The sequence below is a fragment of the Sarcophilus harrisii genome, chromosome 4 (genome assembly GCF_902635505.1).
Source record: "Sarcophilus harrisii chromosome 4, mSarHar1.11, whole genome shotgun sequence".
Taxonomy (NCBI): domain Eukaryota; kingdom Metazoa; phylum Chordata; class Mammalia; order Dasyuromorphia; family Dasyuridae; genus Sarcophilus; species Sarcophilus harrisii.
In genome coordinates this window covers 357,269,798-357,287,956 of record NC_045429.1, presented here as the reverse complement: position 1 = coordinate 357,287,956, position 18,159 = coordinate 357,269,798, and the positions used below count along the sequence as shown (strand labels likewise).

At 46.0% G+C, this 18,159-nt stretch overlaps 2 protein-coding genes across 5 annotated transcripts; one reads left to right on the top strand and one right to left on the bottom strand.

The window, feature by feature from the left end:
• Positions 1 to 794: 794 nt before the first annotated feature.
• Positions 795 to 5,058, bottom strand: CKS1B (CDC28 protein kinase regulatory subunit 1B). Its single transcript, XM_012548197.3, has 3 exons — positions 4,904 to 5,058; positions 2,917 to 3,044; positions 795 to 1,328 (listed from the first exon to the last, which is right to left on the bottom strand). Exons 1-3 carry the CDS (start codon positions 4,960 to 4,962, stop codon positions 1,276 to 1,278), a joined length of 240 nt encoding a protein of 79 aa, XP_012403651.1. The 5' UTR covers positions 4,963 to 5,058; the 3' UTR covers positions 795 to 1,275.
• Positions 5,059 to 5,321: 263 nt separating this feature from the next.
• SHC1 (SHC adaptor protein 1) lies at positions 5,322 to 17,235 on the top strand. Of its 4 annotated transcripts, none has more exons than XM_012548208.3 (14): positions 5,325 to 5,495; positions 6,814 to 6,887; positions 9,805 to 9,966; positions 10,563 to 10,633; positions 11,150 to 11,213; positions 11,395 to 11,514; positions 11,784 to 11,837; positions 12,013 to 12,064; positions 12,249 to 12,375; positions 13,450 to 13,624; positions 13,722 to 13,785; positions 13,870 to 13,995; positions 14,283 to 14,521; positions 15,699 to 17,235. In XM_012548208.3, exons 2-14 carry the CDS (start codon positions 6,876 to 6,878, stop codon positions 15,825 to 15,827), a joined length of 1,395 nt encoding a protein of 464 aa, XP_012403662.1. In that variant the 5' UTR covers positions 5,325 to 5,495; positions 6,814 to 6,875; the 3' UTR covers positions 15,828 to 17,235. The 4 variants fall into 4 exon arrangements, with proteins under 4 accessions (XP_003768105.1, XP_012403662.1, XP_023358019.1 ...); XM_023502251.2 differs by having other exon boundaries at positions 6,814 to 6,913; XM_003768057.4 differs by lacking the exon at positions 6,814 to 6,887 and having other exon boundaries at positions 5,322 to 5,495.
• Positions 17,236 to 18,159: the final 924 nt, after the last annotated feature.

Below are 18,159 nucleotides of genomic sequence, written 5' to 3'. Positions count from 1 at the left end.
TGGGTAAATCACTAAGAAATGTGAACTATTTCACCTGCTACTTAAAATCCCAAACTCTGATAGGACAATCATGAAAAAGTAGTTTCATTTTTAAAAATCAATAATAATAGCACGACAGAATGACTCCTTATCCACTCAGACCAAAGGTCAATTAGTTGGCCAAAGGCTACCTAGAACTTAAATCTACTAACTTTTTCTTAGCAGAACAATTTCATGAGCCTATATCTCAGGAGAAAGAGATGTCCTTGGATAATTTAGTGACTGGACTTTTTTCTCTGGAAAATTTCTACCAGCCTTAGTTGCTTCCCATCACTGCTCACTGTGTCATGCCTGCAACTCATCAGTGGAAGCCCGCTTCTGATCTGTGGAATGTTTCATTCAGGTCAAATACTTAGTAGGGAGCTCCATTAATGTCCGAAGAAATAAAAAAGCAGTTTCTCTGAGGGGTCTCTAACTCAGAAGATTTCAGTTTGATGAAAAAAAGCTCTTGTCATACATTACACAGAACTGTTATGAATGGAATTTTCCCCTTTATTCATCCCTAAATTAGTAAAGCAATCTTTGGCTGGAAACACAAATATAAAAAATGCCTGACTAATGCATTTTGTTGAGAGCTGCCCTAGGTCAGTGAAAGTTTAAAATGAAAATTTTCAGCAGAGAACAATCAGTTTAATCTATTTTATAAATCAACTCTCTGACACTTCTTATTAGTAAAGTACTGAAATCAGATAATTAGGCCCCTGGTATCCCATGGATGATACTTATCCTGATCACAGGCAGAAGGAATTTAAGAATGAATTACAAAAACTTCCTCTTTATTCAAGGGATTTAAACAGAACAGACATTTCTTGAATAAACTGGAAAGTTTCCAACAAATGAAAATTTAAATCCATTAAGTCATCTTGCACATAACTTGGCAGAGAAAAAACAACACAAATAGCAACAATTATACAAGGCCCACAACTAAGCAGTGATGAGTCTTCAGTCACTCTTGATACTTTGTCCATCTACCCAATGTGTTCAGCTTGATACAGAGCTTGCCTTTTGGAGGCAAAGATCAGCTGAAGTTACATTCATCAGAGCACCAGATGGGGTGGTGGTGGTGGTGATGTCAGCTTTGCTCAAGAAATAAGAGAGTCACCAGCACTTTCAAACAGTGTATTAAACATCCCTTAAATATCCCAAGTGAGAAACAAGAAGGCAACACTATTAGCAGAAAGATGTTAGCAGATAAGGACAGCTATGTACAGCTTGGAAAAGAAGTGGTATGCTCTTTCACTTCTTAGGCTTCTTGGGCAGTGGCCGCCGGAACAGCAAGATGTGAGGCTCTGGAAGAGAGGGAGATATTTGGATGAGACAAGGCTGCCTCATTGTCATGAGCTAGTTTTCCCCTTAAATCATCATCTATGTGCTAATAATGTGCACTCCAATAATTGGAATTTAATTAAGTTTTATTTTGCCATTTAGCATTAGAAGAAGATCCATCAGCTTGGTCTGTCAGCAAATACAGTAATGTTAACATCAATTCCCTCTCTACTGGATTTGCCTAGATATAGGAGTATTATTTTTATTAGTGTTGTTCTGAAGCTGAATTTCTGGTGCTTTATTTGGTGATTTATAAAAAAAAAAATCATCTTCTTGGCTAGAGTTCAAATATGTTCAAGCACAGAAATTGGGTTTCTAGGAGGCAGGAAAGTAGGGAGGAAGTAGTAATAGGGCATATTTGACCTCAGTTTATAACTAGTCTGTAACCAGAAAGTACATGACTTAAATGGAATATAACTATAGACAAACTCCAATTGTTTTTCAGGATGTTCTGCAGACAAATTTATTATGTCTAAAACTAACTCACTTTTTCCCCTCCTTCTTCCTTATTACCATAGCGGGCAGAATCCCATCTTCTTACACACTCAAGTCTAAAACCTAGGCTTATTCTCAATGCCTTACCACCTCTTATCACCCCATGCCAATCTGTTTCCCAAATCTGTCAACTTCACCTTTTAAATATTTCTTGAATACATCCCCTTCTAGTACAGGCTCTCATCACCTCAGGGTTGGATTATTACAATAGGTGCTTGGTACCTAAAGGTCAGTCTGCCACTAACCTTTCCCTACTCCAATCCATCTTCCATTCAGCTGCCAAAGTTTTTTTTTTACAGAACAGGTCAGACTATGTGATTTCTCTATTTAATCAATTTCAGTGGCTCCCTACTGCCTCTCTGATTAAATACTAAATCCTACATAGTATTAGAAGCTGTCCTCCTACCTTTTATGATTTCTTGGGTCTTACACCACCTCCACATATTTTAATCCAGTGACACAGGCCTCTTTGCTATCTTTTGGCTCCAGTTATTTTCTCAGGCTATCCCCCATTCTTGGAAAGCCTATACTTTGCTTAAGTCCCAATAAAATGCCATATTCTACAAGAATTTCTTTTCAATCCTTCTAAATTCTAGCATCCTCTCTGTTGTTTCCCTATTTATCCCATACAAAGCCTGTTTGTGCGGTTTGCTTGCTTGTTGTGTCCCCCATTAGACTGTGACATGGTTGAGAACAGGGACTGTTGTTTTGTGCTTCCTTTTGTATCCCCAGAACTTAGTAGCACAATGCCTGGCACATAATAAGTGCTTAATAAATGCTTACTGACCAAATGCCTGGACATCACCCAGATCACTAGATATTTTGCTTACTATTTGTGGTCATTTCAACAATTCTCCATGTAGTACAAGGAGGCACTCATCTATTCCACATAAATAGATAAAATAATCAGCTATTATGTAGGCACAGAAGCTTAAGACAATTATTAACTCTTACACCCCTCCTCCCCCTTCCCATTCCATATTCTTGGCTTGATCTATGATTTTTATTCCTCTTCCTGTGCTATCCTACAAGACTGCTTTCAGATTTTCCACTAACCTGGTTCATGGATCATGTAATGGACCCATCCCTGACTCTGCTGGACACCAAGGTTCCTCCACTCAGACTCAGTCATCAAATGGGTCTTAGGGACCAGTTTGGCTATGTCCTTGGGCAACATGACGTGTCTGTAACAGAAATGTGGGGATGATTTGCATCCAAGCATGGTGCAGTTAGGCAATCAACATTATGTATTATGCCTCTCACACTGTACAAAAAAATATTATCATGAATCAAAAGGGAGATACAAAGGAACAATAACAATTCCTGCTCTCAAGGAGCTTACAATCTAATGGGGGAATCTTCAGCCAAGTTTAACATAGAAACACTTTCACAGATCAATAATATATTATTGAGCACCATAAAATTATTTATTGATAGTGAGAATAATGGTATGATTGGAACATTTATGACTATTGATATAGACCTTAACCAGTATCTGGGAAAGAGGATGACTTTGGGGGAGGAAATGTAGACAGTGGTTCTGAAAAGCCAAAGCACAGAAAACTAAATGGCTTTTACTTTTCTCATCCTTTTTGGGAAAACTTGAATTACTTTTTAGCAAAGGTTCTAACCAGGGCTTAAGTCACCAAGGGAGGCAGATGAGCTGTTTGATTATTTGGAATCTGAGTCCTCCTGACCCAATTTTAGCTTAATTAATGTCAATGATTATTGCTGAATGTCCCTGGTATACAAAGGTGCCTCGGTATGCAGAGAAATGTTTCTGGCCTAAATCCTGGATTAGGAGCTTATATTCTAACAGATCTAGAGTTAAAAGCCATCAACCAAACCAAATAATATTGGCTTAATACAACAGCACAACATATTTTAAGCCAATATCCACTATAAAGCATTTCAGCTGAATTACCAAACTGGCATCTTCCACAAGAACAAACAAGTAGCCTTTCCTTGTTTCAATAATAGGAAGACTGATAAATGAGTCTCAATATTGGTTTATTTAAATGAACAGCTATAAAGCTGTTCCACCTCTAAAGAGAGATAATCTGTAACATCGTGCATAAAGGTAAACACCCAATAAATGTTGACTGGTGTCAATCACTTAGAGTGTGCACAACATCACAACCAGACCTTGTGGGATATACAAGTAAAATCCTTGTGCTTAAAGAATTTAAAATCTAGTTGGAAAGAGCCTTTATATTGTAACAATAACAAATTAAAACATGCTGATAGATGATCAGTAAATGATCTGTGTTTTCCAAAACCCAACCTTAGAATTCGAAAATATCTTTAAAATGTATCCAGTCGACGCTGCCATTAAATCCCACAGAAAAGAATCCCTCTTCCACACCTCGTTAACATGGTAATTCAGGCACTACCCCAGATATTGCTAATAATTAAGGTCGGCTTCCTCAATCAGAACCACCTACACAGGTTCTGGTTGTTTTCTGGAGCCACTCAGAGCAAGTCCAGCCCTTCAAAAGTGTTCGGACTGAGGGAGTCCCTCCTCCCCTCAATCGATTATTTACTGGTCCCTCTAGCACCTTCGCCATCCTTTCCACTCAGGGAACGCTCAGTTCTAGCAGACAAGGGGCCCTCCATCACCCCCTTTTTCCTTGTGGATTAACGGATGCCAGCTGGAGGAGCTGCCGCCCTCTTAGTTCTATAGCCACCTGGCATTCTTTCAGCACAACTGTTGACATGAAAGACACTAATCTGTCTGAAAAGTGAGTGACGGCGAGGAGGCCCATTGAGGTAATTGAGGTAAAGGTAACAAACCTTCCCTTCGTCCTTACCCTGTTTTACCAGCGAATTCCACGCATGCGTTCTATCCACAAAGCCCCCCCATACACCTCTCCTGCGCATGCGTCTAACTTTCCTTTTCCCTCAAGCCCACTCCCCCCAGTGCTCGCGCATGCGCCGCAACCTCTTTCTCCCCTCAATAGCTAGGGCTAAGTTGGTCCTCGGGCCCCCACCCGCCGATGCCCACCGCACCTAGCATGGCCACCCCCTTCGCGCCCGCACTGACCGGTACTCGAACTCCTCATCGTCGTATTTGTCCGAATAGTAAATTTGTTTATGCGACATGTCCGCTCCTCCCCGGGGACCCCAACCCCGCGCCACCAACCGCCTAACAACAGCTACGCGCGCGCACCACAATTCTACGGGGCCTCGCTTTCAAACCTGCCGCTCCTTCAACCGATTGGCTCATTCGCTCGGAGGCGGGGAAAAAGGCCCATCTTTGAGACTCTTATTGGCTTTTATGTTTTTCACTCAATCCTATTTAGAGGTTTTATTGGTCCATAGCGCCAGACGGCACGTCTTATATACGCCCATGGGGTTATACACAAATTCTTATTGGGTATCATTACTTGAGGGCCCCACCCTCTCAGTTCTACCGGGGGGGGGGGAAGGGAGGAGCAATGAAATGGGGTAAGGAGGAGACACGTAATGCGTAGAGGTCAAAGGTTATCTGGGCCGGAAGTGAGTGCAATAAAGTTTCTCTGGGGCGGCTGGGCCTGGGGGGGAGAAAGTTGGAGCGTCTACTCGAAGAAGCTGCGGCCGCTAGACCCGGAGTGAGACCGGCCCGCGGCGCGGAGCGGAGACCCCATGCGGCCCTGGTGAGTATGGAATTTTAATCATCTTTAATATTCTTTCCCCCCACCCCCAATCCCCTGGAATCCCACTTCCGGCCCACCATGCACAAGTCCCGCCTTCTGGGACCCCATCCCCGGAAGTCCAGCCCCCACTTCGGGGGCTCCCCGAACCCCTCAAATTTATCACTTTCCTAAATCTTTTCCTTCCCTGGATTTTCTTCCCGCCCGCATTTCTGGAGAGCTCTGCCTCCCGCATCCCCGAGTCCAGAAGCCACGCCCTCTGCAATCTTCCCTGGACGGCCCGCCCCCAAAGTAGGCCCTCGGAGAATGCTTTATGGCTGGTCCTTGTAGTGGCTCTGGCCCTAGGGGGGCCCCACCCCATTCCCGCATCTGCCTTTCCTTAGAATTCTGGGAAACTCTGCCCTTGATTTGCTCAGGACACCCCCCCCCCTCCGTCTCTTTCTCTGCCTCTTCCCTGGCCCCTTTTCCATTTAAATCAATAACTACGTTGAGCATCTCTGGTGTGTGTGGATGCATAGAGGAAAGCCTAGCCGTTGCTGCCTTCCAGGAGCTTGCTTCCTGTGGAGGAGACAGCTAGAAATGAAAATTATGCATGAGGCAATTTTCCTGAGAGTGATCTCCCCCTGGCAACTTTCCGGAGATAGTGACACTTGGGGGAAATTTTAAAGGAAATCAGACATTTTATGGCTACGGAACTGGAAGAAGGTGTGTTTGGACCAGAAGTAGAGAAACGCACGAGCTTGAAAATGCAGACTGGAAAATATTTTACATGACTTCCCTTTAAAATTCTCTGAAGCCGCACCTTCCAAAAGATACACTGAGTATATAAATGGTAAATCTGGAGGGAGTGATGTAGCCTGAAAAGCCCCTGCCTGAACTCTCCCATACAGAATCCTTCCTTCCGGCCCAGGTTCCTGTTATTTGTGTCGCCATTCCCTTCGCCTCGCACCCAGGGCTAGGCCCTGATTTAAACAGACTAAGGCAGCCTAACAGTACCGGCTGTAAGCTCGTGTGAGAAAAGCAGCGCACGTTTTCTCAGTTGCTTTTACACTCAAGGAAACAAAGTCAGAGAAGTCAAGTGACAGGATTACATTAGTGTTAAGTGTTAAAGACGGGAATGAACCAAAGGCTCTCTCTAGTTTCCTGTCCCTGACTTAAATCTGGGGGGTGGAAGGCTGGCTGTACTTTGCCTTCCCCCTTGGGCCTTAATTTTATTCTTGGGTGTGGGGTGACCTGAAGTGGGTTGGGCTGGAAGTAGGGGAGAAGGGATGGGAAATCCCTCATGAGTTCCCAGATCTACTCCCTAAGTTTCCCTTCCCAGGACCGGCTCCACCCCAGAAACAACTGCATGTCGTACCTGTACCTCAGGAGCTGGGCTGGGCCATGGATTCCCTGGTGTGTGGAATGGGGTTGTGAAATGGGTAACTGCTCCCTACCTACCCCATAAGTGTAGTGCATTTTGGAGTTGGGAGTCGGGGGTGGGGTGGGGTGGGGTGGGGGTGCTTTTGGCCCTCTGGCTTTAGAGACCTTACCCCAACCCCCACTCCTATTTTCTTGTCTGGGTATTCCCCATCTTTTCTCTGGCTGCCTAACCTTCAGTCCAGGAAACATTCCTGAGGCTTTTGCTGTTTCCGGCTGCTTCCTGCCACAGTACTCTCCTCCTTTCCCTCCTCCCCCCGGGCAGAGAAAGCAAATGTTCCCCACCCCCACCCCAAACCACTGAAAGTCATCTAGTTTTTAGTTCTCTGGAACTGAATTTCTTCCACATTCTTTCCCAAATATACTCTTTCAAGTGGCTCACTATTTTCTTATTGAGAAAGCTGTGAGAAAATGAGTATCTTGTAGGTAGTATAGCAATCTTGGTACAAAGTCTGTAAGATATGGGGGTAATTATCTTTTGGGTCTTCCTTTTTCTGTGAACTGAGCCTTGGCAAAAGTGAAGAGATGGGTTGATAAATTTTCTTTTCCCAGTGTTTTAGGAATGATGGGTTGAAACAGACACTTCCATCTATTCTCCCTTCCTCCATTTAATCAGATCATAGATTTGATAGATTAGCTGGGGGAGACCTTTGAGGTCAGCTAGGCCAACCCTTCTCCCCTCTCCTTGTTTTATAGATGACAGGTCTGAGATCTAGTAAAGTTGCCTAAAGTCACAGGTGCCAAGTAGAAGTGGAATTTAAGCCCTGGTACTTAACTATACAGATTTTGGCTAGGAGATGAAAGAAAGATTTTCTCTCTCCCTAGGCAAGGAATGTACCTGAGGCTCAATTTTGAATTTAGTCTCTCTAATCTTTTTTGCTGTCTACTTTTGTAGGAATTTCTGCCCTCTCCTCCATTTAATTTGGCAGGAAGTCAGGAACTTGTGGGTGGAGGAAATGGATTTTGGACCATTTCCTGTGTCCAGATTCAAACCTGACTCCCCCAAACTCCCCTTTTCTGTATGGTTAGAACATGGATTGTGGGGTTGGAGAAGAGTCTCTTTTAGAACGTTGCTAGACTTAAGGATAACTGGGAGGGAACCAGCAACTGCGCACTCACATGTGCATATGCACACACACACCCCTTCTGTGTGCCAGGAATCCTTTTTGCTTTTAAATCTGCTCTTACTCCCAGTACCTAGTGGCTGTGGGGAGGAGTATAGAAGACTCTTAGCGATGGGATCATAGCTTAGAGCTCTGGGATTAGAATGACTAGGATCTGATGACCAGTAATTTTCCTTCCCTGTGATCCTCATGGAATGGGTAAGTGCCCATATACAAAGGTAAAGCAATCCTGTAGGTTAGTTGAAACTTACTCAGGAGGATTGTTGGGTAGTTAAGTATCGTAGTCTTCCAACTTGGGGCTTTGAGTTATTAAGCTAATAACCTGGAAGAGTGAGTAGCAGAATCTTGCCCACTTTCCTAGTCTTGTTCCCCTGGTTTCACCATCATTTTGGAAGGAAACCGGCACTTGTGTTTCCCGGTCATGTACTGTGTAGTACAGGTGGGTTAGAACTCTGGGGCTGGCTCAGTTTCCCTGTGTCAGGGGAATGTTAAAAAGGGGAATGAGACTCGTCTCACTCGCCTTACTCCTCTACAGTCCCATGGTCCCCTCCTGGAAGCCCTGTGGGGCTGACTGTCCCGAGGCCCCGTTTTGGCCTGGCTCCCTCACTCTTGTAGTCCTCTGGGCTCTCAGCTCATCCTGCCCTTTCACTTAGCAACGCTTTGCAATATCTATCTTCCCTTCCCTGTTCCCCAGTCAGAGAAGAGAGATTTCCTTTCTACTCTGTCACCAGCTGTTGTGTCCGTTTTAGCTAATGGCCTTGAGGTTCCCTGGGGATCTTCTCCCCAGGGCAGACAGGGGTAAGGGGCTTGAAGACAAGGTGGCCAGGATGTTAAACTGGGGTGGGAAAGGGAAGTCAGTCAGGGATTGTCCCCTTTTCCTATCTCTCTGTTTCCCTCCCCACTGTGCCCTGACTTCCTGCCTTCCCCTCCTCCCTTCCCAGTGTCAGACATTAGACTTTGAGAGCTATTCTCCCTTCTCATCATCTCTTCCCTTTTCCCCATTCCCGGTTGTGCCCAGTTGGGAGGAGGGGGTGGGTGGGTATGTGGAAGTGGGAGGGCCATAGAGATTCCCTCCCTTCGGATTTGAGGCCTTGGGTGGGGTAGAAGTGGGGGGCTCTGCCTCTTCTGTGCCTGTGAGTCAGCACTGTCCTCCTGATTGGCCTTCACTTAGCAGCTCTCCTCCTCTGGGGAGGAGCCCAACTGCTCCTGGTCCAGCTCTCTCTTCTACAGTCAGAGAAGAGGCTTCATGCTAGGCGGGGTTGGAGCCAGGGCTTGTCTGGGTCTGAGCTGGGGGAACAGTGGTCCTTCCTGCAAGGGCTCTGTGACTACCTGCCCGTATCTTTCGGAGCAAACTAAGGGCCTGGGAATGCCCCCAGCCCGGCCCCCTTACCCTGATTGGGGGGAGGGCCGGGCTGGACAGCAGCTTCCTTCCTCCCTCAGCCATGGATCTCTTGCCCCCCAAACCCAAGTACAACCCTCTTCGGAATGAATCTCTGTCATCATTGGAAGAGGGGACTCTGGGACCCTTGTCCCCTGGGGAGCTGTCCTCTCCATCTGCCTCTTCTTTGGGACCCATTTTGCCCCCTGTGCTAGGGGATGATAGTCCTACGACCCTTTGCTCTTTTTTCCCTCGGATGAGCAATTTGAAGCTAGCCAATCCAACTGGGGGGCGACTGGGGCCCTCTGAAGAGTCAGGACAGGGACCTGAGGAGAGGGAAAGAAATGCAGGGGGGGCTGGGCCAGACTCGGGTCCTTCACCTCTTCTCCAGGACATGAACAAACTGAGCGGCGGGCGGAGGACTCGGGTGGAAGGGGGCCAGCTGGGGGGTGAGGAGTGGACTCGTCACGGGAGCTTTGTCAACAAGCCAACTCGGGGTTGGTTGCATCCCAACGAAAAGGTCATGGGACCTGGAGTTTCCTATCTTGTTCGGGTGAGTGAGTATATCCATACTTCCAAATGCTCCTTCCCTCACCCCTACCCAGCCCTCTTTTGCCTGAGATCCTTTCAAATTCTTTGTTATACTAGATTTTGTGTCTTCTTCCTCTATCAAATTGTCTCTCCAGGTAAATTAGCCCTCCATAGTTTATTTCTCATCCTGTCTCCTGTCCCAGATGCTTTTCTCATTCCTTTCTGGTTCCTTCCCCCCCCCCCCCCCCCCCCCCCCCCCCCCCCCCCCCCCCCCTATTCTTCTACAAACACTCCTATTTCCTATTTTCTTCCTCTTCATATCATTCTGGTCTCTTCCCAGATTGTCTTTCCCCGTTACTTTACATAGACTGTTTCCCTAACCTGTTCTCTTCTACACTGGGACGTAGGGGTGGTTCCACACTCAGATACCAAGCAGGGTCTTTGGATAGGTATTCTGGATATTAATATTAATTCTGGAATTAATATAAGAGAAAATCCTGAAAGGTTGGGGTGGGGAGGAGGCAGCGTATCTTTTGTGTGTATGGGTGTTGACTGTACTGATGATAGTAGTTGGCAGTGGTCAAATTCTCCACTTTTCCCTTCCTCCTCCTCCCTCAGTACATGGGTTGTGTGGAGGTCCTCCAGTCAATGCGGGCTTTGGATTTCAGTACTCGTACCCAGGTCACCAGGTGAGTTGGGTTCATCTGGGTTATGGGTGGTGGGGTTTAGCATTGGGACCAGATGGGGACATGTGGTCATAATAGCACAGAAAGAGCATCATTACTGAGAAATGGAGTACTCGGGGCAGCCCATTCAAAGATCTGGGTTCCTCTTCACCTATCTGGAATGGAGCAAGAGTAGCTCCTGAATCAATGAGTGCTGGTCATGGCTTCCTGTGTGCCAAGCCTTAGAAATACAAAGATACCGAAGGGTGGGGGCATGGTTTCAGGGAAAATTAGTATTTGGTGACTAGAAGGGTTGAGGTTAAGGGGAAGTGACTGGGCCCATCACTGGGCCCAGAGGCCCTAATCCAATCAGCCAGCAAGCAGCTCCTTAGTATCATCAAATATTAAAGGCCCTTAATTCAATCAGCCACTACAAAGAGCTCAGAGTGCCCCTGGAGTCTGTCCCTGGCTTTCCCTCCCTTAGACTTATGTTGGGGCCCGGGGAAATCTTTGCTTCTGAGTAAGTCTTTGTCTTCTCAGGGAAGCCATCAGTCTGGTGTGTGAGGCTGTGCCTGGGGCTAAGGGGGCTGCACGGAGGAGAAAGGTACCTGGGGAGCATTATCATGGGAGAGTAGTAGATGGGAGGAGAGGTGGGGGGGAATGTCAGGAGTATTGAAAGGGCAGAGGGGGAAGGAGGGGAAATGGTTTTCTAGTTATAGAAACTGGGTCTTCAGTGCTAGGCATGTGACCCATAACCCCCCAATTCTCTGTGGATCCTCTCTTAGCCCTGTAGCCGCCCACTCAGCTCCATACTGGGGAGGAGTAATCTAAAGTTTGCTGGCATGCCCATTACCCTAACTGTTTCTACCAGCAGCCTCAACCTCATGGCTGCAGACTGTAAACAGGTTGGTTGGGACTGGGAAAGGGGGGGGGGGGGGTGATCCCTAGGGAGAGGGAAGCAGTTTGGCCAATGAAGGGAAATGATCGAAACAGAGCGGGAGGAGCTGAGGGGAAAACTGAATATCTGGATGGATGTTTAAGGGGCCCTGGTGGAAGGGACCAAGAATTGGAATGGGAGGGAATAAGGGAGCTAGGAAGGAAGAGAATCCTAAGGGGTGAAGAACGTGGGCCAAAGTGGACCTGCTAACACTGTCCCACCACCCTGAACCCTCAGATCATTGCCAATCACCACATGCAGTCAATCTCATTTGCATCCGGTGGAGATCCGGTAAGTTGTGATAAAAAGGGATGGTGGCTAGGGAAAAGTAGAGTGACTGAATTGGGATGGCCTGTAATGTTTGGGTGGAAATGTGTAGGGGGGTTAAGAGATTTTCAGGGGTTGGTGGGGGAGATGACAAAGCTAAGCTGGCTGATTTTGCCCGACTCGGAACCTGATCCCCTAGGATACTGCAGAGTATGTTGCCTATGTTGCCAAAGATCCTGTCAATCAGAGAGGTAAGAGGGAATATGATGGGATAGGTCCCTGGTTACCAGTTTTCTGTGGTCCTTGAGGGAGTTTGGAGCTTCCCTTGCCCAGTGGGTGGCTTTTTCCAAGGGGCCTGGGATGGCCGGGCTAGTGCCTGAACATCCCCAGCCCCATACTTGTTGCTTATAAGGACAATGCCTGCTGTGCCCATAGCCTGCCACATCCTGGAGTGTCCAGAAGGACTAGCACAGGATGTCATCAGCACCATTGGCCAGGCCTTTGAGCTGCGCTTCAAACAGTACCTCAGGAACCCACCCAAGCTTGTCACTCCCCATGACAGGTAGGATGAAGACTAGGGATGTGGGCATTGGGGTGGAAATATTCCCTAGAGGAAAGAACACTTCAGAAATGTCTTCAAAGCCCAAATTATCTCATCCAGTGCTGCAAGCCTTTTTGAAGCTCCTACTCTGCAAAATATGATGCTAGTGAATGGGGATAAAAAGATCCCCAAATCAACAGTTCCTCATCCTGATTGTGACAGCTTCCGTTTTATTTGGGAGAATGCAATATTTCAACAATTTAATGACTATTAATTAAATTGGAGGAGGAAGCGTTAACAGCTGGGTGGAGAATGAAGAGAAGCCAGTGAACCAAGTTGTGAGAAATGGCACATTGTAAGAAAGCCAGTATTTCTCTGCAGTGGAGGTGAGGGATGTACTATCCCTTCTGTGGCCCCCCTCTCCTCACTGCCTTGTTTTCTACTGCCCTCCTGAGAATTCTTTCCTGGAGTCTAACCTCTAGCCCTGATACTGCAGTGTCCTTTCTTTGAAAAGATGGGTCACTTTAGTCTAGGCTGTCCCCCTTTTTCCCAGATCCTGTGCCCCTAACTCCTGGTCAATTGGTAGCTAGCTATTTTGCTAATATAAAACTCTTTTTAAGGTTCGCAAAACCCTTTACATGAATGTCTCATTGGATCTTTACACAACAGCCCTTTGAGTTAAGTGCTTTGCAGACAGAAGTTGTGACTTGTCCGGTGTCACATGGCTAGTAATGAGGTGGTCTTAATTCTAGGCCCAGTGTTCTGTCTACAGGGTCATCTCACTTCCTTTAGACCAGATTAGCAGGAGATAATGGGTAGAGTGCTGGACTTGGATTCAGAAAGGCTCTAGTTCAAATTCTGCCTGCCTCAGACCGACTCGAGTGAGGACAAGTACCTTCTGTGTGCTTTAGTCTCCTTCTCTGGTGGTCTCCTGGATCCCTGAGAGAGCTAAAGCTGCAACACTTCTGGTTGCTGCCCCACTTTGACCAGCTAGAAAGCAGAATCTCCTCTTGTGGCTGAGATGTGCTGTCTGCAGGCCAGTCTGGGCTGGAACCGGGAAGTGAAGGAACCTTCTTTTTCTTTCTCTTTTCCCAGGATGGCTGGCTTTGATGGCTCAGCTTGGGATGAGGAGGAAGAAGAGCCCCCTGATCATCAGTACTACAATGACTTCCCAGGGAAGGAGCCCCCTCTTGGGGGAGTGGTAGACATGAGACTTCCTCGTCCAGCCCCCCCCAGCACTCAGGCTGCCAGCCACCTAGGAGCCACTTTGGTACGTTGTTAAGACTGAGCAGGAAGGTCAGCTTGGGCCTGGGGGCTGGACTAGCCCAAAAGTGTCTGCAGTTCTCATGCTGTGTTTGCCCCCCTAGCCCGTTGGACAGATCGCTGGCAGTGACTTTGAGGGCCGGAAACAGCTCCCTACTCCTGGGCCAGGTTTGCAGAAAGGGAAAGTTAGGGGGGAGAGTTTACAGGGTTACAGACTCTGGGATTCTGGCTGAACTCCCCTTCCTTTGGCAGGTAGAGAATTATTTGATGATCCCTCCTATGTCAATGTCCAGAACCTGGAAAAAGTCCGGCAAGGAGCTGGTGTTTCTTCCAACCCTACTACCAATGGCAGTGCCCCACGTGACCTTTTTGACATGAGTGAGTAGTACTCTTTTCCCCCTTGCTTCAGTTTACTTTTTACATTTCTCCTGCTTGTCTTCTCTCCCACCCACCCTACTCACCTACCCCTTCCCTCAGTTTCTCTTTTCTCTTCCCATCTTCTCCGTCTTGGCTGCTGTTTTGCTTCAAAGTTATCTCTTTTGTCACCTCATAGTAGTGGGCTTTGGGGTAGGTCTGTTTTGTGTCTACTCTTAAGAGAGTTCCACTGGTGAAAAGAAGCACATATTGCCTTTTGTCTTTACCCTGACTTGCCTTTACTCCCTCAGAGCCATTTGAAGATGCGCTTCGGGTCCCCCCACCTGCCCCTACAACAGCAATGGCGGAGCAGCTCCGAGGGGAGCCTTGGTTCCATGGGAAGTTGAGTAGGCGGGAGGCTGAAGGGCAGCTGAGGATCAATGGGGATTTTCTGGTTCGAGAGAGTACAACCACCCCAGGCCAGTATGTCCTTACTGGCCTGCAGAGTGGCCAGCCCAAACATTTGCTGCTTGTTGATCCTGAAGGCGTGGTAAGCTCCTGGATGTGTGAATGGGTGTGGGTGGGGTCTGGCCTTCTGTCACCATCCAGAAACCTTTCTCTTCTTTGCAATTGTTTCTTCTACCACCTTTCTCCTTGCAGGTGGCCTAATTCCTACTTCTTCCCACTATTTCTAAGACAAACCAGCTCCATTAACTAGAAGGTGTTTTTTGGTCCAAACCCAACAAGGTTCCTAGGCCTAACATATAAATCTGTTCCTCTAGTTGTATCCACTTAAAAGCCAAAGAATATTAGAATGTTGAAACTAAATTTTTATTTTTTACATTCAATTTTATTTTGATTTTAGTTTTTTATTCACTCCTCTTCCCTTTTCCCCAAATGGAAAAACAAGAAAAAACAAAATGCATGTCACATGTTATTAAATTAGCAGTTGTTATTCTTATTACTACAGATAAAGGAACAGGGCCTGGCTAAAATAAAGAAGTTAAAATAAAGGTCATTATTGGCAGAGGCAAAGTCTCCTAACTTTCAAATCCAATGGTTTTTTCTTCATGGTTATTCTTGCATCCCATGCATCTCTTCCCATGTAAACTCTCTTTGCCAGGAATTCACCTAGAACACTTCTATAGGATCCTTAGATCAGGCTGAGGTACATATAAATGCCTTTAAGCTATTCACCTCTAGAATTGTTAATTATTTTACTCCCATTTTATCTATTCCCTCTTCTTTTCCTTCTCTACTCCCTTTGGAGAGTAAGTAGGTAAATCCCTCCATTCTGCAGATAATTATCTTTGTCTTTACCCAAGTGAGTCACTCTTATCAATTTATTTCATAGATAATGATTTCAGGCCTTTGTTTGCCCTATAGCTATGCCCCTCCTCTTTACTTCTGTTTTAAATAATCTTTCTTTTTTCTTTTAAGAACCAAGATTCCTCAATAATAGCTTGATACCCTTAGTCTTCCTTAATCTTAAGCATTTTCTTCATTCTTTTTGTCCTTTCCTACTTAATATCTCAATGCTTCAGTCTTCTCTTCCTAACAATTCTCCATCTTTTCCTAAATGACTTAGTTTCTTCAGTGGTAGAGAGCCGAATGCTTCATCTTAATTCAACCATCCATCTAATCACCTTCCTCTTCCCCTCCCCCCAGCAACAACTACAACAAAAGAAATGTTTAATGTCTAAATTTCCTCTGCCACCTGCCACTAGGTTCGGACAAAGGATCACCGATTCGAAAGTGTCAGTCACCTCATCAGCTACCACATGGACAATCACCTACCAATCATCTCTGCAGGGAGCGAGCTATGTCTTCAGCAACCAGTAGAACGGAAGCTATAACTGACCTGATCCTGTTTCCAACCCTATTTCAGCCTCCAGGACACTCCCTTTCACTTTTCTGGTCCCAATTCCAACAGTTTTCTTGGGGGAAATGTTATGGTTGCAGCACTCTGTGATATCTGTAACTGGCCTAGATCCTTGGGTTCAGGTCCTGGAGGAGAGATTAATCCTTCTCTTCTACAAGAGTATTAGTGCCCATGCCAGCCTCATGGATCTAGGCAAGATCCCCTAACAAGAGAGAGGAATCTTAGGGACAATTCCAGTGGAATGGGATTTATCTTCAAAGGGACAAAATTCTATCCCTTCTCCAGTGTTTAAAACCTTGTGCCTTTGACCATGCGCCAGGTCCAAATAAGTTTTATGCAAAGTTTATCTGTGGGCTAGAAATGTTTGATATTCTGCCTCTAGAATCATGTTCCCTCAGCCCTCCTTTAGCCTGGTTCTACCAGACTGGGCTTGGAAGACAAGGGGAAGATACGGTTGCTTGTCCTTCATCAAAGAGGATGTTCAGTCCTCATAGCCTAGCCCAGAACACCACTTCCTGGCCAGGGGGAGGTGAATGTCCAGTCCCCAATTCTCCCCTCTGCCACATACACAGAGTGCCTCCTGGCCAGGCCCCCCTACTTCAGGGGGTCTGTATATACATTTCGTAAACATCCACCCTCCCTACCCCCAGCGTTGCATGCACATTGTCCTACTTTACAGCCAAAGTGTAGCCCCTTGTAGCCTCTCCAACTCCTTTGAGTTGGACAGTGAATCCAGTGTTTGGTTCTTCTATACAGTCAACTCTCAATTTTCTGCATTAATTTGAGGGGTAATGGTTATCTATAATTGTGGATAATTCCCATATAATTTTTTTTATTTAGTTTGGGAAGTTATAGTTTTTGCAACTGAATTATTTCCTAATTTTGTCTTGCTTGAGCACAAAAGTTATCTTTATATATGTAGCACCTTTTTTATTTTTTCAAAGACTTAATCTATTATATCATTTTAGCATCATGACAAGCCTGTGAGATAAGTAGCATAGGCATTATTATCTCCATTTTACAATTGAGAAAACTGATGCATAGAGGTTAGGTGATTGTTGAAAGCCACATAGACAGTAAATGGCCAGGACTGAAAACCAGACCTCATCTTAGCCTAGAAAAGGCTGGAATTTAACTTTGCTGCAGATAAGCCTCAGAGAGGAGCATTTAAATCAATGTATTTATTGAGTACCTGTTGCTAGACAGTGGGAGGAATACAGAAGAGATAGAAGATACTCCTTCTGAGGAGTTGTGGTTAATGGAGAGTTGACTGTATCTTTACCTCTTCTATTTCTCTCTCCTACCCTTATTTTGTTTGAATCGATTCACGGGTCTCACTTATACCAAAGGGAAATGTCATTAAAGATCATTATTTCTTTTATCATATGTCTCCCTTTTAATTTAGAACCCCTTCTGTTCTTTTGGGACCTGTTTGGGGTTTGGGAAAAAGAAAGCAAGCTCTGGTCCCACCTGCAAGGGAAGCGAATGTTCCCGTTACATTTGGCCTTGTGTGTATCTGGCTGATAGATTTGTGGTAGTGTGATACCTGAAGGAATGGACCGGAAGTTGGGATGATGTCACTGTGGGAGGGATATATAGGTGTTACTTTGTATCGTGTTACTTCAAGAGATATGTGGATGAGATGTTGATTGTTGGAGTGTGATTGATAAGCTGTGAATATATCTTTGGTGGTACGGATACATAGGGGGGATGTCTGAGTGGTATGTGTTATTGATTGTGTAAGAGTGATGTCAGGGTGGGATATAGCATTAAAGTAGTACAGATGTGGAATTAACTATAGCTAGATTTTGATGGGGCTATATCCAAGGAAAGGACCAATATGGAAGTCCTGGTATAATATGTGTGTAGGAAGGATTACTAAGTGTAGAACCATCATTGACACTGTGTCTTGACTCTAGTTAATCACTATAGAAAGGGTAGATGAGTATGAGTGATATGTATCTGGGCATGACCCAGGAGGCATGTGTGTCTTGGCGTAACTGACAGTGGTGTGTCAGCGAGACGGGGTTGTACGTATGTTTGGGCATAGTATCCCTGCAGGAAGGGTGGATGAGTAACAGGGCTGTACGTGTGTCTGGTGTATCATTGTGGGGAGGGGTTTGTGCTAGAGCTGTACTGGCTAGGGTAGGAGAAGTGCGTGTGAGTGACAGCTATGGGGGGGGTGGCATGGGCTGGATGGGTGTGAGTGTGATAGTGAGGCCTCTAAGTGTCTGGGGGGAGTATCACTGGGGGTGGGCGGGTGTGAGTGTGACAGGCCTGTACGTGTGTCTGGCGGCCGCGTCACT